The sequence below is a fragment of the Taeniopygia guttata genome, chromosome 3 (genome assembly GCF_048771995.1).
Source record: "Taeniopygia guttata chromosome 3, bTaeGut7.mat, whole genome shotgun sequence".
Taxonomy (NCBI): Eukaryota; Metazoa; Chordata; class Aves; order Passeriformes; family Estrildidae; genus Taeniopygia; species Taeniopygia guttata.
In genome coordinates this window covers 23818279-23835456 of record NC_133027.1, presented here as the reverse complement: position 1 = coordinate 23835456, position 17178 = coordinate 23818279, and the positions used below count along the sequence as shown (strand labels likewise).

Genomic DNA, 17178 nt, shown 5'->3' with positions numbered 1-17178 from the left:
TAAGCATTAATTAGGGACAAGAACAGGACAGAGCCTTTTTTTCCTGACACTGTGTCAGTAAGGAATGTGAAGAAAAAGTTAGTAACTATGACATTTGCTGTGCTGCATTTTCAGGACTTAACTACAGGTCCCAGTTCCTTTCATTTTCAATTAAAGGCACAGACAAGAGACTTGTATGACATATTGAATTCCTGTTAAAAATTTGCCTCATGATTGTCTGTTAGCAAGATAAAGTTTTAAGTCTCTGGGGGCAATAGAGTGCCACTTACGAAAGTGTTAAGTACAAGAGATTAGTTCTGGAAAGCTTGGGATAGGCCACAGTCCAGCTTAGCTAAAAGCCACCACAGTGGCAGAAGTGAGGAAGTGCCTGTGCCAGAGCAGGGAGCTTTTGTAATGTTTTTTGGTGTTTTTTTTGGTGGTTTTTTTGTTTGTTTTTTGTTTGTTTGTTTTTTTGTTTCTTTGGGTTTTTTTGGGGTTTTTTTTTGTAATCTGAATAAACAGCAAATCAAGGTGAAAGAAAAAAAGAAGGACAAAAGTAAATAAAGAGAGAAAGAAAAAATAGGTTTTGAAAGACTATTGCCTTACTTTAATTAGTAATAAGGGTCTGCAGACATGATGGCAAGCTGGTGTTAGCTGAAGATAAGCCTCTATTAAATAATCAGTAGTGTATCTATTACTGAAGCTGATATTTTTCAAATTTAATCTGCCATTGCTTCTCTTCTTGTCTCTCAGTCCTATGAGCTTTTCCCTGACCTCTAAGCAGTTAGGCTTGAAAACAAATATGTGGTACATATGAGTCCTTCAGTTTGTATTTATCAAATAATACAGGAGATTAGATATTTTGCATTAAGCTTTATCTGTTCAGATTTAAAGATTTTTTTTCTTCTTCAATGTACTTTGCTGAAACATAAAGAATTTTGTTTATATTTAACAAACATTATTTGGAGTGTATCTACAAGATTTGTATACAATGTTATTGTAATTTTAAAGCTTAAAGAAGAGTAAGCTCATGTCTTATTCTCTTAAAATTACTCTCCTTTCCTTAGATGGCAGGTCTTAATAATTCAAAGTTCAATTTTATTTACTAGCAACAATCATTGCAGAGCATGTTGGGAGCAATAGAGAGAATATCTGCTTGTGAAATTCTTTCCAACAGTTTTTATTCACAATTCATCTGTACAGTTGTAGTATGTATCTTGTCTTGCCCTCAGTAAGTATTTGTACCATAATTCTCAACCTAAGTTGAACAGATTCTTGTGTCAAGAGATTCCAGGAAAAAAATAACAGGAAAAAATAGTCTTCAGATTTCTAGATGTGTAAGATTTATGTATACTTGCACAAGATATATGTATTTTTTTAACTCCACTGCATTTTAATGGTAACAAGAATATAAAAAATCTTTATTGTGCAGTATATTTTCTTTCTTCATGTTACTGTACCAAGAAAATCTTGGAACATTCCTGACTTCCATCTTTAAATAAGTGTGCATTTCCATGTAAAGCGAGAAGTCAATTAACTTCCTTAGTCTCTGTCAAATTCAGTTTTAAGCATCTCAGTTGTCAGACCCAAACACCTGAGTATTGGCAGGCTGACAGGAGAGGACGCCTGCAAGTGGCCGTTAGACCTTTTGTCTCCAGTTATGTCAGCCAAATGAGGAGCCTTCTTTATTTATTGAAAAGACTCCTTAATATATAGGGAGTAACTGTTATTTTAAATTATTTTATAAATTTGGGTGAGCTTCAAACTAGTTACACTACCCCTATTCTCCTCTCTCCATGGAAACAACCAAATAGTTTATTTTTCCACTAAAAATGCGCCTCATTTTCAATCTCCTTGTAACTGTGATTTGTTCTCTTTTTTTTCCTAGCCTTGCCTTCAGCTGGTACAATATTTCTTATGACCTTGTGTTTGCCTTCCAGTGTCTTCATAGTTACTTCATTTTAATCTTAATTTCTCAGATTGTGGCTGTGAAAACCTTTCAGTATCCTCTTAAAAGCTCACCAGCTCTTGATCACTTAAGGAGTCTTGCTCTCTATTTGTTTTATGTTCAATTACTCTAATTTGAACATGGATAATCAGATTTATATGCAGGTCTTCACATAAGGTCATAACAGTTTCTTGTACTTATCCTTTTGCTTGATAAGTACTTCTTTTTACACACTGATATTGTTGTTTTTGCCATAATATCCCCAGGCCTTTCAAGGACCAATTCATTTTTTTATGAATGTAGGTCTTTTGTCTAATGGAATCCTCAAAAGTGGTCAGGTTAAAAATAGATATTTTATAGGATTCATTCGTTATCATACATGAAGTGATCAACTAGAGGTCGTCTTCCAATTGCATTTTTGTTGTTGACAGTTTGGAAGTTTAATGATGTGGAAGGATAGTTGAGACCTTCTTTGTTAGAAGGTCTTTCTCAGAATGCAAAGGGCAGACGCTGTGCATACTTCTGACAGTTGTACTGACAAACTGAAAGCTAGACCATAGAATGCACTGAACATTTTAGAGGAGATTGAAGGGCATTATTTTGATATTTTTAAGAAAATTACTAATTACTTTTGATTTCTGATTGCTGGCAAAGTTTATGTCTATAAATTTGGCACCGTTTCAAATACTTTTTATAGCCTCGGTCTGGACTGTCATGCTCCACTTGTTCTTCTCTTTCAAGAGAGATCTAAAATTTCATAATATTGATTGCTGATTTCAGTTCACCTAGGAAAGTGTGCAGTACATCTGAGGCAAAATAAGTATGAGGAAATAGAAGGTTTTAGCTCTAACTTCAGATTGCCTTTGCACTTGAGAGTTTTCTGGCATTGTTTGTATGATATTGTCTTTTATGATCTTCTAACCAACAGCGGGACATTTATTACATAATAAAAGTGAACACACTAAAAATAAAATCCATCAATCTTTGGTTATTACCTGCAGAAGAAAATTAAAATATCAATCTTAATGTGAAAGATGTATTAAAGTTTTAAAGGTGCTGTATACTCCTAAATTATTTTCATAGATTTCAATCCAGTACAATTTTGCACATCCTTAGAGATGGACAGACACAGTTGGGTAAATTCTTGTAAAACAAGAAAGCTGTATCTTTCAAAAGTGATACAATTTAAGCATTTTATCTGGCAAATATTGCAATGGTTCATGTGTGCACAAATACAGAAATCAGGATGTAACAGGAAAGAAATTTCTTCTGATCTTGAGACTGTATAAAAATAAGGCAGCAAAAATAAACATTACAGTTTTATTTCTGTAAGCTAATAAATCTGAGTGGGTTTTTGTTTTATTTGTTTAGATTATTTTAAGAAAAAAATTGCAATTAGGCCCAGCAAAGAGAGTCTGAACAAAAAGGTTGCCACAGATAAATAGAAGTTGAGTGCTGCAATAAATACATAAGTATGCTATGTAGACCCTTGAACATTGCATTTGACACCTTTTATCATAAATTATGTATATATATTTTAAAATATAATTATAATTAATATTATATATATAATTAATTTATTATATATATATATATATATATATATATATATATATATATATATATATATATATAAAAAATTATCAGGTATTCCATGAACTTGCACTTTGTATTTTTTTTTGTTGTTTTATGAGTGAACTCTTCCTTTCCCTAGAGAAAACCTAGTGAAATCCATTAATTTTTGACGAAATAATTTTTTAGAGAGATGTAAATTTAATGTGAGGTATCTTGCAGACTAGAGCATTCACAGGTTAGTTGTGTCTCTGTGGGTATGTGTATGTGCACATGTACAAATGACAAACAATTTGGTACTACCCTTCTTGTAGTAGATTCTGATCATGATTATTTGTAGCTCTGGAGTTGATAAAAATTCCCTCATTTCCTTTTGGAGTGAATAAAGGTGAAAATTCTGTGTATGGTTGACAATTAGGGACTCCACATTAGCTCTTCCAGTCTAGTGTTGAACTGAAAGTTAAAACTTGGAAAAGATACTCAGTTTTCTGATTAGAGACTTCAGTTTCAATGCCATTCCTGCAAGAAAATATAGCTTTTTTTATGTCCTATTTGTGAGCTTATTGTGTTCTGATTTTATGAGTATAGTAATTACCTTCCTCAAAAGCTGTTTTCTTCAGTAGTTGTAAATACAGTTGAATGTATGTCTTCTATTTATGCGTGAAATGGTAAAATGCAACACTTACTGTAGCCACGTGGACAGAGTATCATGGGCTGTGCCTCACACCTATTGTATATCTTGACATATGCCCTGAAATTTTGTGAAACATTGATTTTCTCCACAGAGCTTCTGACGTTCCTCCCAGTGCTGTCATTCCAAAGCAGCCATTGGTATCAAAGGACTATCTCTCTTCCTCCTAACTCATACTTTTTCCCTTGTGTGTGGTTTTGCCTGTGGCCACCAATTTAAGGTAATGTTAGAAAATACTCAGAGGACTGTAGAAGAGGTACTATGGAGCAGCAAAAAGTCAGCAAGTTTACATTTAGCAAAACCTAAGTGTAGCATGGAAAACTTTTTCAGCTGTTTCAGTAACAACAGGAAAGATAGCAAATTTAATATAAACTTGGAAAGGCATGCAAAGATATTGAAATAAATGGAGGAAAAACATTTACTTAGTTCCTTTTCTTTCTTCTTTCCCCTTCCTATTTTTCCTAATTGGTATTAAGCTGCTTTCTGAATTGCTGCTGTCAAGTTCAAGCTACTGTGTGTGGCCTATATAAGCTGAGCAACTGGTTCATGGAAGGGTGAAACTGACATAATTTTAACTGACATAAGCAGTTTGTGCTTTTTACTGCTATGGCCTCTAGGCGATCTTTGCAATCTAGTTGATAATTGTGACATCTGAGAGAAAAAAGAAATCTGTTATTTCTCCTGAAAATTCTTGTCAGATTGAGCCTCTGAATACTAACTTCAGCAAGGGTTGAAAAGTTAATTTGCATAGTTTTATAACTGCTTTCTAATACAGATGTCTTATTCATGTAACAATTAATAGGAGTTGGGCTGCAGATCTCAGGTCCTTCAGGATTTTTTTTACTTAACTTCTTAAACCAAAATAGAAAAAAAGATCTTACCAAATCAGGACATTACATTGCCAGTATCATGATGCCATGAAGTGGCAGTGGCAGTGGCAGTGGCACTGCTTGAAGTGAATACATGTAAAACGTTAGGCATTTCTTATTGCATATTTAAAGATTCTTGCATTCTTCTAGTGCATAGTAAGAAAACTCAGGTGAAATAGTCCTTCAAAAGTTTATTCATTCCCATGACAGCTACCATTTATATTTTGGTTTGGATTTTTTTTTTCATTATTAACCACCGTTGTTTAAATTTAGGTAGTTTCTCTTTATGAAAAAAAAAAAAAAAAAAAAGAAGGAATCTCTTCATAAGTGAAAGCAAAGGATTACTGTGTTTAAGGTGCTGTCAATATTCTTTCAAGTGACATGTGTTGCAAATAAATACAGATTTTTAGTCTTACAAAGAGTCTTGAAAAGTCTGTATAAATAAATAATCTGATACACACCACTTAATAATGAGTAATTTGTTAAATATGAACTTATTTAACAACCTTTAATTGAAAATTCATATATCACCAAGTAGAAAAATCGCTGTGATTTTTCTACTATTTTTTCAGTCCTGCTATGTTGTAGCCTTTTGCTTCTCTCTCATAATAAATATTAGCATTACATTTTAGAATATAGATTGTAATGGTTTGAATGCTTTTCCGAAAAAAAAAAAAAAGTAGCATGCACAGTTAGTTTGACTATGAAGTTAAACCTTTGGCATTTTTGATCATTAATTATTTGCATTATGGATTTTGATTATTTGCATTGGTTAAAAATTTCTTCTGTCCAGGAAGATAGAGGTAATGTATGAGGAAGGCCTCTTAGCTTAATTTCATTAATAAATCTTAATTAATAAGCACTGCTACAGACTGATCTCTGCTAAGAAGTGAAGTCTATACAGGTTTTTATGCCTGTCAGAATGGTGAAGATAGACATTCTGCTTGAAGAGGAAATTGGTGAAAGACATCCTTGGCTATCCCACTGTGTATAATTTCGCTAAGATTAAATATTAAGACTACACAGATTCTTCTTCAAACACTGTAATTACTTGTTTTTTCCAAACTTGGAGAGGACTTGGATTAAAAAAATGGGATATGAAGCAAGGTGAGAGCACTCTGATGTTAGTTTTATATAAAAAAATCCATTATCTTAAGTGCTTCACTGTAGTATAGTTTATAATAGTTCTCAATACACAGCAAACATCAAATTATTTAATGAATCAAGAGCCTGTGGCTGCAGTCTTATTGACAGTAGACCTCAGTAACTCTGCAGACAAATATGTGTCTTTTACTTAAAATTTGGCAATGAATTTAAAGCTTGATGGATGCATATGATAGCTTCGGTCACCTAGAATCCTCATAATCCAAAGATTAAACTATGTTGTTCAATGTTAGGAACCTTCAAAGCCTAATTCATCTTAAGTCTAGACTAAAAACAGTAAAGCCTGCACAGATGAAACTGTGTCTATCACAATATACTTCAGTCAAAGTTTTAGAAAAGCACATAAATAATGTAGTTGAATGCTTGATCTGGAAAACTGGTGAAGTCCTGTGAACTATTACATGTATTATTGAGTATGGCTGTAATTCTCTGATCACTCATTTTTTGCTGGGTTTAGGAGGTTGTGGTAAAGTGCGTGCCAATTTCAGGATGCAATGTACCATTTTCTCTGAAGTTTTTGACAGAGGTAGTGGTAAGAAGATGCAGATAAATTATCCTAGGAGACTTTGCAGCAATACAAGACTGACTTGCTGCAATACAGTGTCAACAGTTTGCCAGTGCCAGTGATTATTTATATGGCAGATGTAGATTTTCTGTGATGTGTTTCCTTGGGAATGCAGTTTATCAGAATTCATAGTAGTTTTGAATAATGATTTTTAAATTTTTCTAATAAAACACCCTCTCATAAAAAGAGAAGCTGGCTCTTGGATTGCATATTTTTTTTTGCTGCATGCATCAGATCTTTCATGAAACTACTTCAATGTACAGCTATTTGTAAAAATATTTTGATTAGGGTAATCACATAAATAAATTTTTATCTCAAATCCAAGTATTCTACTGTATCAAAGGAGGTAGCAAATTTTTATTTTTTGACTTGTACTGAACAAATGCCTGTGTTAACCTATCATGACTAAGGCAGCAAAAATCGGAAAGTGTGAAAAGAGAGAGGTAACGTTTTGTGTGGTGCTAAAAATATGTAATAACATATAGCAATATGTGTTGTAGCTTGTAATAGATAATAATTCTCAGCTTTTTTGAGAATTGTATATTTATTAGAATTATTCTGCTATCTTTATTTCATATGTAAGCACTTTATTTAATATGTAATCTTTCTAAATATGTTAATCACGCAGTGACTTTTTAACAATGTGAGTGAGCACATCCAAAGAAATAATGTATTCTGTTAAATTATCTGATACAGTGCAAAATCAGCCAGGTATCATAATGTTTGCTTCTACCTTTGATAGCTATTTACAAACAAACTTAATTAGTTTCCTTAATTCAAGAAATCTTAAATCTTTGATCTGCAGCATGTAGGACATATTTCTAACTCATCACTCAGAGTTGTAGGTGATTTTTGTTTCCTTGCAAATATTTATAGGATGTTTTGGTATTTTTATAATAAAATTATGTTGTAAGTGAAAATGTTCTCTCTTTTAATTTTTTTTATCTTTATGTTTCTTGACATTTTCAAAATTTTTTATATAACTTGGTTTGTAAATTAAATGTAATTACTATCATTTAAATTCTACTGTAACTAACTGAGTAATGAATTAAGGGCGTGCATTCACTAATTGAACTTACATGGTATAATTGGGCATAATTAATATTGATATAATTCTTTAAAACATTCTGAGGATATGCTTATATTAAGTAATTAATCCTCTCATCACGCAGGTTAGAGGTTGGCATGGTTATATCTATTCTGCAGATGGGTAGAGTAAGGAAAAAGAGGAAGCATGGGGTGAAAGAATTTCTTCATTGAACAAATGTGGCTTCTGAAATGATACCTGAATTATATGTGAGCTTTTCAAAGAACTATTTCTTTGGTGCACATGTTTTTCTTCTGTGCTCTTTCATGATGCATTTTAGTTCTCTGCACTTATTTGTTTTCCTCTAAGGGAAATTAAAGAATTGTAATTTGTACCACTTCAGTGAAAGGAACAGTGTGCCATTAAAAATTTTCAAAGAAGTTTGAGAACAAAACCAATTGAATTTTCCTTCTTCCCTACACACATTTTTGGTTTTTTGTAGGTGAAGGAGTATCATCTTCAAGATGCTCACTTGTTCAGACAATATCTTTCAAATAACTAATAATTACAAATGGTAGTCAGTTTCTGCAATTAAAAAAATGTGTCCATTCATATTTTCCCAATGCCACTGCTTAGTTCCCTTTATATTTTTTGATTCTTTTTACAAATATTGACCTAATTTATTTTATAGAATTTGAACTAATATGAAACTAAGAAGAAAATCAAAGTCCTTTTATATACTTGAGGCTTTCATTTACTGTCAGAGAGCAATTAATCACTGGATTCTTTTAAACTGCTATTTCACTACCTAAATAAAAACTGTACATAAAGGGCTTTCTACTACTCGCACCTTAAATTATGTTGTATGAATATCTTTGCAATACTTATAAGGTAGAATTAAATAAGTTCTTTCACTCCATTCAAAGACAAGCAGCAGGACATGTAGGATGCTTTGCTTGAAAATAGATCTATAAAGAACTTCATTGAAGGAGTATTAAACCAAGAACTGAGTTTGAAGTTAGCTTTGAAAATGGTGGCATCTATTAAAATATCAAATGTTTTGCTCAAGTAGATTCCATAACCTAATTTCACCTTGTTTGTACAAGGAATCATGTTAAAAAAAAAAAAAAAAATCAAAACCAAAACCAAAACCAAATAGTTAAATATGATTGTTGGACAAGTATTATTATTTAATTCTGCAAATTTTAACTGTAGTGTGTTTTATTCTTTCTTTTGGCAGTATTACCTAGTCATACATGTGGCAACCCAGGAGAAATACCTAAAGGAGTACTTCATGGAACCAGATTCAACATTGGAGATAAAATCCGATATAGCTGTATCTCTGGTTACATCCTAGAAGGCCATGCCATGTTGACATGTATTGTGAGTCCTGGGAATGGTGCATCGTGGGATTTTCCAGTTCCTTTTTGCAGAGGTAAAAGATAAAGACATGAAGTATCTTTTAAATACAAGCACCAGATCAAATAAATTTATTTTGAGACATTTTTTCTCCCCTAAATTAAAGTGTACTAATGTACTGTCTAAAAATTAACACCATTTAAAACTGTAATAATTCAAGCACTCCAGAGTTAGCATTCAGAGATACATATTATCTACTCATCTTTTTTTCTTTCTGTTTATGTGAGGCATAGCTATATTAATTTCATGACAGGACCTGGCCAGGGAAAAAGCTTCAGTGATATAAATTTTGAAGGGTGATCCAGTCACTTTGAAGGGTGGTCCAGCGCTTTGAGTCCTACTCCTGCTCAGAGCATGGATAACTTCAAAGTTGTGTCAGATTGCTCAGGGCTTTGCCTAGCTGAAAATTTAATCTCTCCATGGATGAAGATTCTAAAGTCTCTCTGGAAACCTGTTATGGTTCCCAGCTGCCCTCATTCTCACATCCAATTTAAATTAGAATTTTACAGATTACATCTACTTCTTTTTCTCCAGTGGGTCTATAAAAAGATCCTGTTTCCCTTCTGCCTATTTCCTAAACTAAACAGTGCTGTTAGATTTTCACATACCCTCCACTTTTCCAGTCTGAATAATCCTTTTCCTTCATCCTCTTGTCTCATACAATGTGTTCTTCAACATCTTGAAGTTATACTGGCCATTCTCTGGGCTTCTTCTAGTCTGTCAATATCAACGTCTCTTTTGTCCTGAAGGACCCTAGGCTGGACAAAGCATTCCAGATGAGCCTCCTAAGTGTCAAGCAGATGAGCTTTCTCTCTCTTTAGCTGCTGGCTGTGTTCTTGCTCATGCACTCCGTGCAAGGTAAGCTTTCAATACAACAGAGGTGCACCATACACTCAGCTTGTGTTTCACCTGGACTTTGAGTCCTTTTGTCAGAGCTGTGACCTATCAACTAATTTTTACATTGAATGATCCTGGTCCAGGTACAGGACTTTGCATTTCTGTTTTGGAATTTCATGAGGTTTCTGTTATTCTTCCAGCTGGTTAAATCCTGCCATAAAAGTCTGTCCGAATGGCAGTCCTGCCCTTCAAGACATAAACCCATGATATCCTGTTGAAATCTGCTCTGCTGAAGTCCAAGGTGTTGATTCTATAAATTGCCTTTTTCACTTCCCTCAAGATACTCAGCTAATGGTTATTGTAACCACAGCTACTGTTAAATATGACTTATCTGAATGCTCTTTGTTCATACATCAGGTTGGCCTGTCCAGTGCCTAAATTAAAAAAAAAAAATGTGATATCAGGTATGTAGTAGTGATATCAGGTATCTAGCTAGAGGGCATTGCTTGCCCTCTGCTATGCTGCCATCCAGAGATGCTGGGATGGTTGCAGCCTCTGATGATAACCAGACCTTGTGTCTGGGAAACTTCTAGTACTTGAACAGTTTTGATTGCTGCTTAACCAGATGGCCTGTAGCAGATATTCATAATAGTGACCTCTCTTGACTTTCCCTTCTTAGCTAGCCCACAGGAGCTCACGAGCATATTGCAGAGAGCTCTGTTAATTCAATATCCTACTTTGTGTAAGGTGCAGCCTCTCCTTTCTTTCCTGCATTTCCTAAAAATCTGTGTCTATCCATTGGAGCCGTCCATTCAGGTGAACTGTCCCACCACAGTTCTGTGACTGTAAATGCACTTTCAGTTTGTCCAGTGTGCATCCCATAGAGCACATTTTTGCATACAGGCACTTCAAATGGCTTCATATTGTTTTGTGAGAGAGAGGGAGGGAGAGAAACATTCATTGCCTTGTCTCCACGTCTTCTCCCCAGGCCTGTTCTCCCATTTGCTTTTAGGGTTTGGTGTTTGTCCATGACAAATTTAGAACACTCTTCACTAGGTCAGTAGAACTCTTGCCCTGTTCAGCCAGACAGATTCTATGTCTACCCCCCATCCTCATTGCTTGAAGCAGACCCTGTGGTCAGAAGTCAAAGCCCTGTTGACCAGCACCAGCTCCTTCATAAAGTGCTGTTCTGCTGGAATCTGATACTACTACCTGAACTTTTGCCCTTGTATTAAGGAGAACCCTTCTGGTCTCTGTGCTCTTCAGCCTGTTCTCATGTCCTGTGGACACCCTTTTTGCTACTCCTACCACTACCTTTTTATCAGTCTGGAGCATATGCCATGAGGTAGCCCTTTCCATTCACTATGACTTCAAGCAAGACATGTTCCCCTATTGTTTCTCTAAGAACCTTGATCTTTTCCATGAAAGCATCTTTTGTTACAGTTCTGCTTCCAGATGGTATTCTTCTTTCTCATCATCATAAACTAATTTCAAGGTACACATTCAAGATAACATAACAGAGTTAATAAAGCTCTGAAGCTTACTAAAAAACTTAACAGCCTTGTTCTCTGTGGTATGTTTCCCTAGTTTTGCTGATACTGAACAAATTCTACTTTCTGCAGTTTTGTTGCACAATAATTCTAGAAATATTAAGAAGCTGGTGTCGCATAATTTATACATTGACTAACTATATAACTGCTGGTTTTGCTAGAATTCCTAGTGGGTTACTAAGTCTCCTAGAAGATGTAGACAGCATTGACTCTTGTCTTTGCTATTTTGTTTCTCTGGCTTCTGCTCAGTTTCAGAAATTCTCTTCTTGAAGTATAGCCATAGTGCGAGTGGTTGATCTGGACTGTGCTGAAGGCTCATTGATGACTTTGAATGAACTCTGAACAGAAATCAAATGAATCAATGCAATTTTTAGAAAGTTTAGAGAATTTCACTGTTAAGACATTTGCTTTTTATTTTCTTTTTAAATTTTTTTTTTCTTTCAATAAAAATCCTGGATCCCCGAAATAAGAAACAGTCCCCAGAGAAAAGTTCAAATGTAAATCCTGAAAGATAAGGCAATTATTAAAACCTAGTCCTATTCTTCCATAAGGTAAATAAGAGCAACTCTGGACTTTCCAACTATTATAAGAAAGCTGGGAAGTTTACCACGAGTTTCTGCAAAAAAATTGCACAGATATATACAATTACACTTACAAATTATACTTTTGTATACTTGACAAATATATTCAAATAGAATCAATGGCCAACCTATATTCTGTTAATATGTGGGGGTTTTTTCCTGAGAATTAAAAAGTTCTTTGTTGTCTCAATCTCAGCTACCATAATGGTGTCACGCAAAACATTTGTGTTCTTTTTCTTGAGGTTGAAATACTGTGCAGTACAATCTGAAACATTTTGAAAGTTAATTTCATTCTCTTCAATAGTTTCACTAATAGCTGATTTATGATATGTGACTACTTCTAAATGAACTTCGTATAATTAGGTTCTCAATTCTCAGTAATTTTGAGAATCCCTAGTTGATTATAGTTGCATGAGTCAAGATTTTTATGAAGCTAACATTAGGAATACAAATTGGATTACAGATATTACAATGGTAAGCTTTTTCTTACAATAAAAATACCTGTGAAGGAAAGAACATGTAATATATTATAATTAAAAACACATCCATCTATTGGAGGAAAAATAAAGACAATTAAGTAAAAAAGATCCTTTTTCAGAAAAGTCCAAAAGGAATAAGTAATGATTATCAGGTTTCAGATTTAAGAACTACTATTGGAGAAATAGTGTGGTTAAAATATATATTTTTACACACACACACACACACACACACACACACACACACATATATTTATATATGTGTTATATATAAATATCACACATATATATCTATAATATATATATATATATATATATTTATTTATTTATTTATTAAATAAAAAAGGTATTCCTTGATAAAGGATGAAAGGAAAAAGAGTCTGTGATTCACTTAGAGTAAAATACAGTGAATAGAGAGATGTAATGCTGATGTTTTTGAAAAAAAATAGCAAAGAGAAATTTATGATTTTGTTGTTATGCATACCTTCTGAGGTAGCAAGCAATTCTGTTATAATTTCTTCTCAGATTCTGATGTTTAGACAAATACTGTTTTATAAGTTTAAGGAGGGGAAAAATATCCCATATTTATCCATGTTTGCAATTTTAAAAATTAAAAAGGAAAATAAAAAGAACATTTTCTAATAATTTTGCTTATTGATTTTACATTGCATGATACATTGATTTGATCAATTTATTTATATCATTACATGATATATTGATTTTACATTCCATGATACATGATACATTACATGATAAAATGAGAATATTTTCATTATATTCACCATGTAGTCTCTGATTTTTAAAGTGACATAGTAGATTCCAATCTGAGAAATTTTGTTCACTTCCAGAATAATCTGATTTATTGCAGTATTTAGATTGAGATGAAATTTGGAAAAAGCCCTCATTGTAACTACTCTAAAAAGAAAACAGAGAGTGTTTCAGGAAAAACAAATAGGGAAGCAAACACTGTGTCATTTCTGACACGGTAGTGCAGGACTAGTAGATCACACCTAGAGATCTAAGGACACAGATACAAGTAGTTTTATATCTCTGTGTGTGTGTGTGTGTGTGTGTGTGTGTGTGTGTGTGTGTGTGTGTGTGTGTTTCTGTTTATAGATATATATTTACACACACATTTTATTTAGATGTTCCGGTTCTAGCATGTGGCAGTAGGTAGGGAGGGACCTGATAAAAAATGAAAATATGCCAGGTCAAAGCTTGATCTCTGAAATAAGGGGCCTGCAAGCTGGGAACAAGTGAAAAAATGAGATGACCAGCACAATGAAAACATAGCAGAGGTATCCAGAATGATGCAGTAAAGTTGAAGAATGGAAAACAAAACTTCAGCCTGATCATGAGCAATATGAGCAAAAATGAGATTACTGCTGATTAATTTTTTAACTTCTTAACTGTCTTCTCTTAAAACCATGTTTTTGCACTAAAAATGTGTTAGAGTTGGGATTTTAATTTTGCTCAAATACAAACTATCAATCCAGAAAATAACTTTGTTGTCTGGGTAGTGTATAATTAGTCCATCACTGTTTCTGTATTATTTGAAGTATGTAATTTTTTGACTGATAGATCAGATATCTGGAGTGGATGGAGAAGAAATAGGTCTTTAATATAATAATATATTATGTTAATATATTATATAACTTATTACAACAGACAGATGTGATAGAATAAATAATTAAAGATTAATAAATAAAGCAAAATGTTTAGAAAATAAAAACCAGTGCAAGATTACCCATCTGAGTCCATTATTCTCAGGGGCCATAAGTGTGGAATGACCCCACTGAGGTCTACTTAGATCAAGATCACTGGAATCTCAAAGCTAAAATGTTCAAAGTAATGCTGCAGCTAAAATTGTTGCCCACAAGTCCCTAAAAAAACTTCAAGAATTTTTGTGTTTCTACTTTGTACATACTATTAGCTTCATGTGAGAAATATGAAAATTTAATATATGTAAAATAGATTCTGCTTTGCTAAACCACAGTAATTTCTGAAATAACAAACACCCCCCCAAAAAATTCTACTTAGAGAGAAATCCAAATTATTTTGAAGTGCCCTTTGACAACCATGTAGATTGAAATAAAATTAATCTAAGATGCATGGTCTAATGAGCATTGAATTCATGTGAAGTTGATCAACAGCAAAAGAAATTGAGAAAGGGAGGCAAACTGATTAGAGCACTTAGATGAGATGCAGTACATCTGGATTCAAGTGATGATACAAAAAACCACAAGTAACTTCAAGCAAGTTTCTATTTTTTATAACACGGAGAAGAAGCAGGGGTGTTGGCTTTTACCTATTCAAAATAAAGTCTGTAAAAACCTAAAATTGTAAAGATGAAGAAGTAGAGGTGTATATTTTGATGGTTAAATAGCTGTCTGCCTGCTGGAATTAAATTAGATAAATGAGCTATCTGGTGAATGCATAATGCTACACTATTGTAACACTTTGTGATATGTTTGGTCATTCTGAATCTGCAGTTTATCAGCTTGACAGTTGGCAATGACACACTAAAATTTTCTTTTAAACTTTTCATTTATATAATATGCTTGCTTCTATGTTTTTGTCAGTGAGATATTTTAAAATGGTAATTTTAAAGTCCCATTTTAAAAAGGCTATTACCAAACTTCTCATACTAACCTTTTTGAAAATATATAGAGCATGTGTTTGTGAAAGTAGCCATTCATCATTATTTCATAGGTGTGTTCTCTATACTGAGGATTTTTTTTAATTAAGTACAATTATCTACTTTCTCAAAAACAAACTACAGAAAAATGCCATTCAATAAAGAATTTAATAAATTTTATAATCATAGAATGTCTCAAGTTGGAAGGGAGCCGTAAGGATCCTTGACTCCAACTCCCTGAAGGCCTAAAATTAAACCACAGGGCTAAGAAAGAGCAACATTGCAATGTTTGAGCTCTAACAGTCCTGTGCCAATGACCATTTCCCTGGGGAAACTGATGCAGTGACTGGCTAGTCTCCCAATGAAGAGCCTTTTCCTAATGTCCAGTCTGAGCTTCCTCTGACACAGCTTCATTCTGTTCCCTTGTGTCGTCTCCATGGTCACCAGGCCAAGGTCAACATGTCCCTCTCTGCTGCCTGCCTGGAGCAGTTGAAGAGGGTCATGAGGCCATCCTTCAGCCTTCTCCAGTCTGAACAAGACAAGAGACCTCAGCCACTCTTCCTAAGTCTTGCCCTCAAGACCTCCTCTGCACACACTGACAGTTCGATGTCCTTCATAGATTGAGACATCCAGAACTGCAAGCAGTACCTGAGGTGGGGCTGTTCCAGAGCTATGCAGCATGGGACAGTTGCCCTCGCCCAGCTGGTGATGCCTGACGCTCCCCAGGACACGGCTGGCCCTCCTGGCTGCCAGGGAACTGCTGACTCACGTCCAACTTGCTGTCAACCCAAACCCCCACATCTCTACGTGGATGTGCTCTCCAGCCTCAATAAAGAAATAACTTTTTCAGAGAAGCTTTTAATAAGGCTTGCTAAATAATTTAGGCCCATGGCTCATTTAGAACCCTCTAAGGCTGCAATTTTCTTTAATTGATAAGACTTATAAAATGTGACTCAAAATGACAATATGTCATTTGATGATGATTCATAAAGTATCACTCAAATTTTTAATTGCACCTATGCAATTGCTAGTGATAGATAAGGAAATGACTACTAATGACATAAGAAGAAAAAACTTTATTACTATGAATTTAATGTACTTTAAAGTACTACTGTGTTTTTATCACTTATGTTCAAAGAGTAGTGTAGTAATGTGATTTTCCACATGAAGAGCTTTCAATATAAACTTCAAGTGGGAAAGACAATTCAAATATTTAAATTCAAATTCTAAGTTAATTTTGAAAGATTCTTAATAAAATTTGAAAGGTTAGGTTAGCATTAAGGTTTTTTGCTCTGTTCTGCTTTGTTTTTATTATGCAATAAATGTTATTTTATTTGCATAAGCACTTTTGTTATTTTGTTTGCATAAGCATTATGTGGTATATTAAAAAAGGCACATAGAATAAAGAACACTGCACTCTGAAAAGCATTTGTGTGGTGACGAAAGAAAAGTCCTGTAAAAAATGATTGAATGTTCAAAAGGCACCAAAACCAATTCAAAGGAAGTTTTCTAAGATACTGGTTTTGTTCTTCATCCTTGGCTATCTGCTCATCAAGGCATGCATCTCACTTGTAGCAAGATTCATTTATGCAAAATACGGCTTACTAAAATTGTCCTATTATTATTTTTGGTGGAATTACTTTTTCTAGCTTGAAGAAAAATGAAAGGTTTTTCATTGACTTCCATAGTGGTACTTCTCTTTTTTTGCATGCATAAACTTGATGGATATGTTTATCTGTTTTATCTAAGCTACACATCTATACAGTATACATATTTTTTGTCAAGTGGTGCCAGCCATATGTTTTTGCATGTGTACTTCATATGAGATGCATATTCTCTAAATTCAGATCACTTAATTCCTG

At 33.8% G+C, this 17178-nt stretch overlaps 1 protein-coding gene across 2 annotated transcripts in view; it reads left to right on the top strand.

The window, feature by feature from the left end:
* CSMD1 (CUB and Sushi multiple domains 1) overlaps positions 1-17178 on the top strand; it is a 1058834-nt gene that overhangs the window by 532726 nt on the left and 508930 nt on the right. For both annotated transcript variants that reach the window (XM_030269463.4, XM_030269462.4), the window contains exon 4: positions 9056-9250. In XM_030269463.4, the coding sequence (XP_030125323.4) occupies positions 9056-9250 (195 nt within the window). The remainder of the gene's footprint in view (positions 1-9055; positions 9251-17178) is intronic.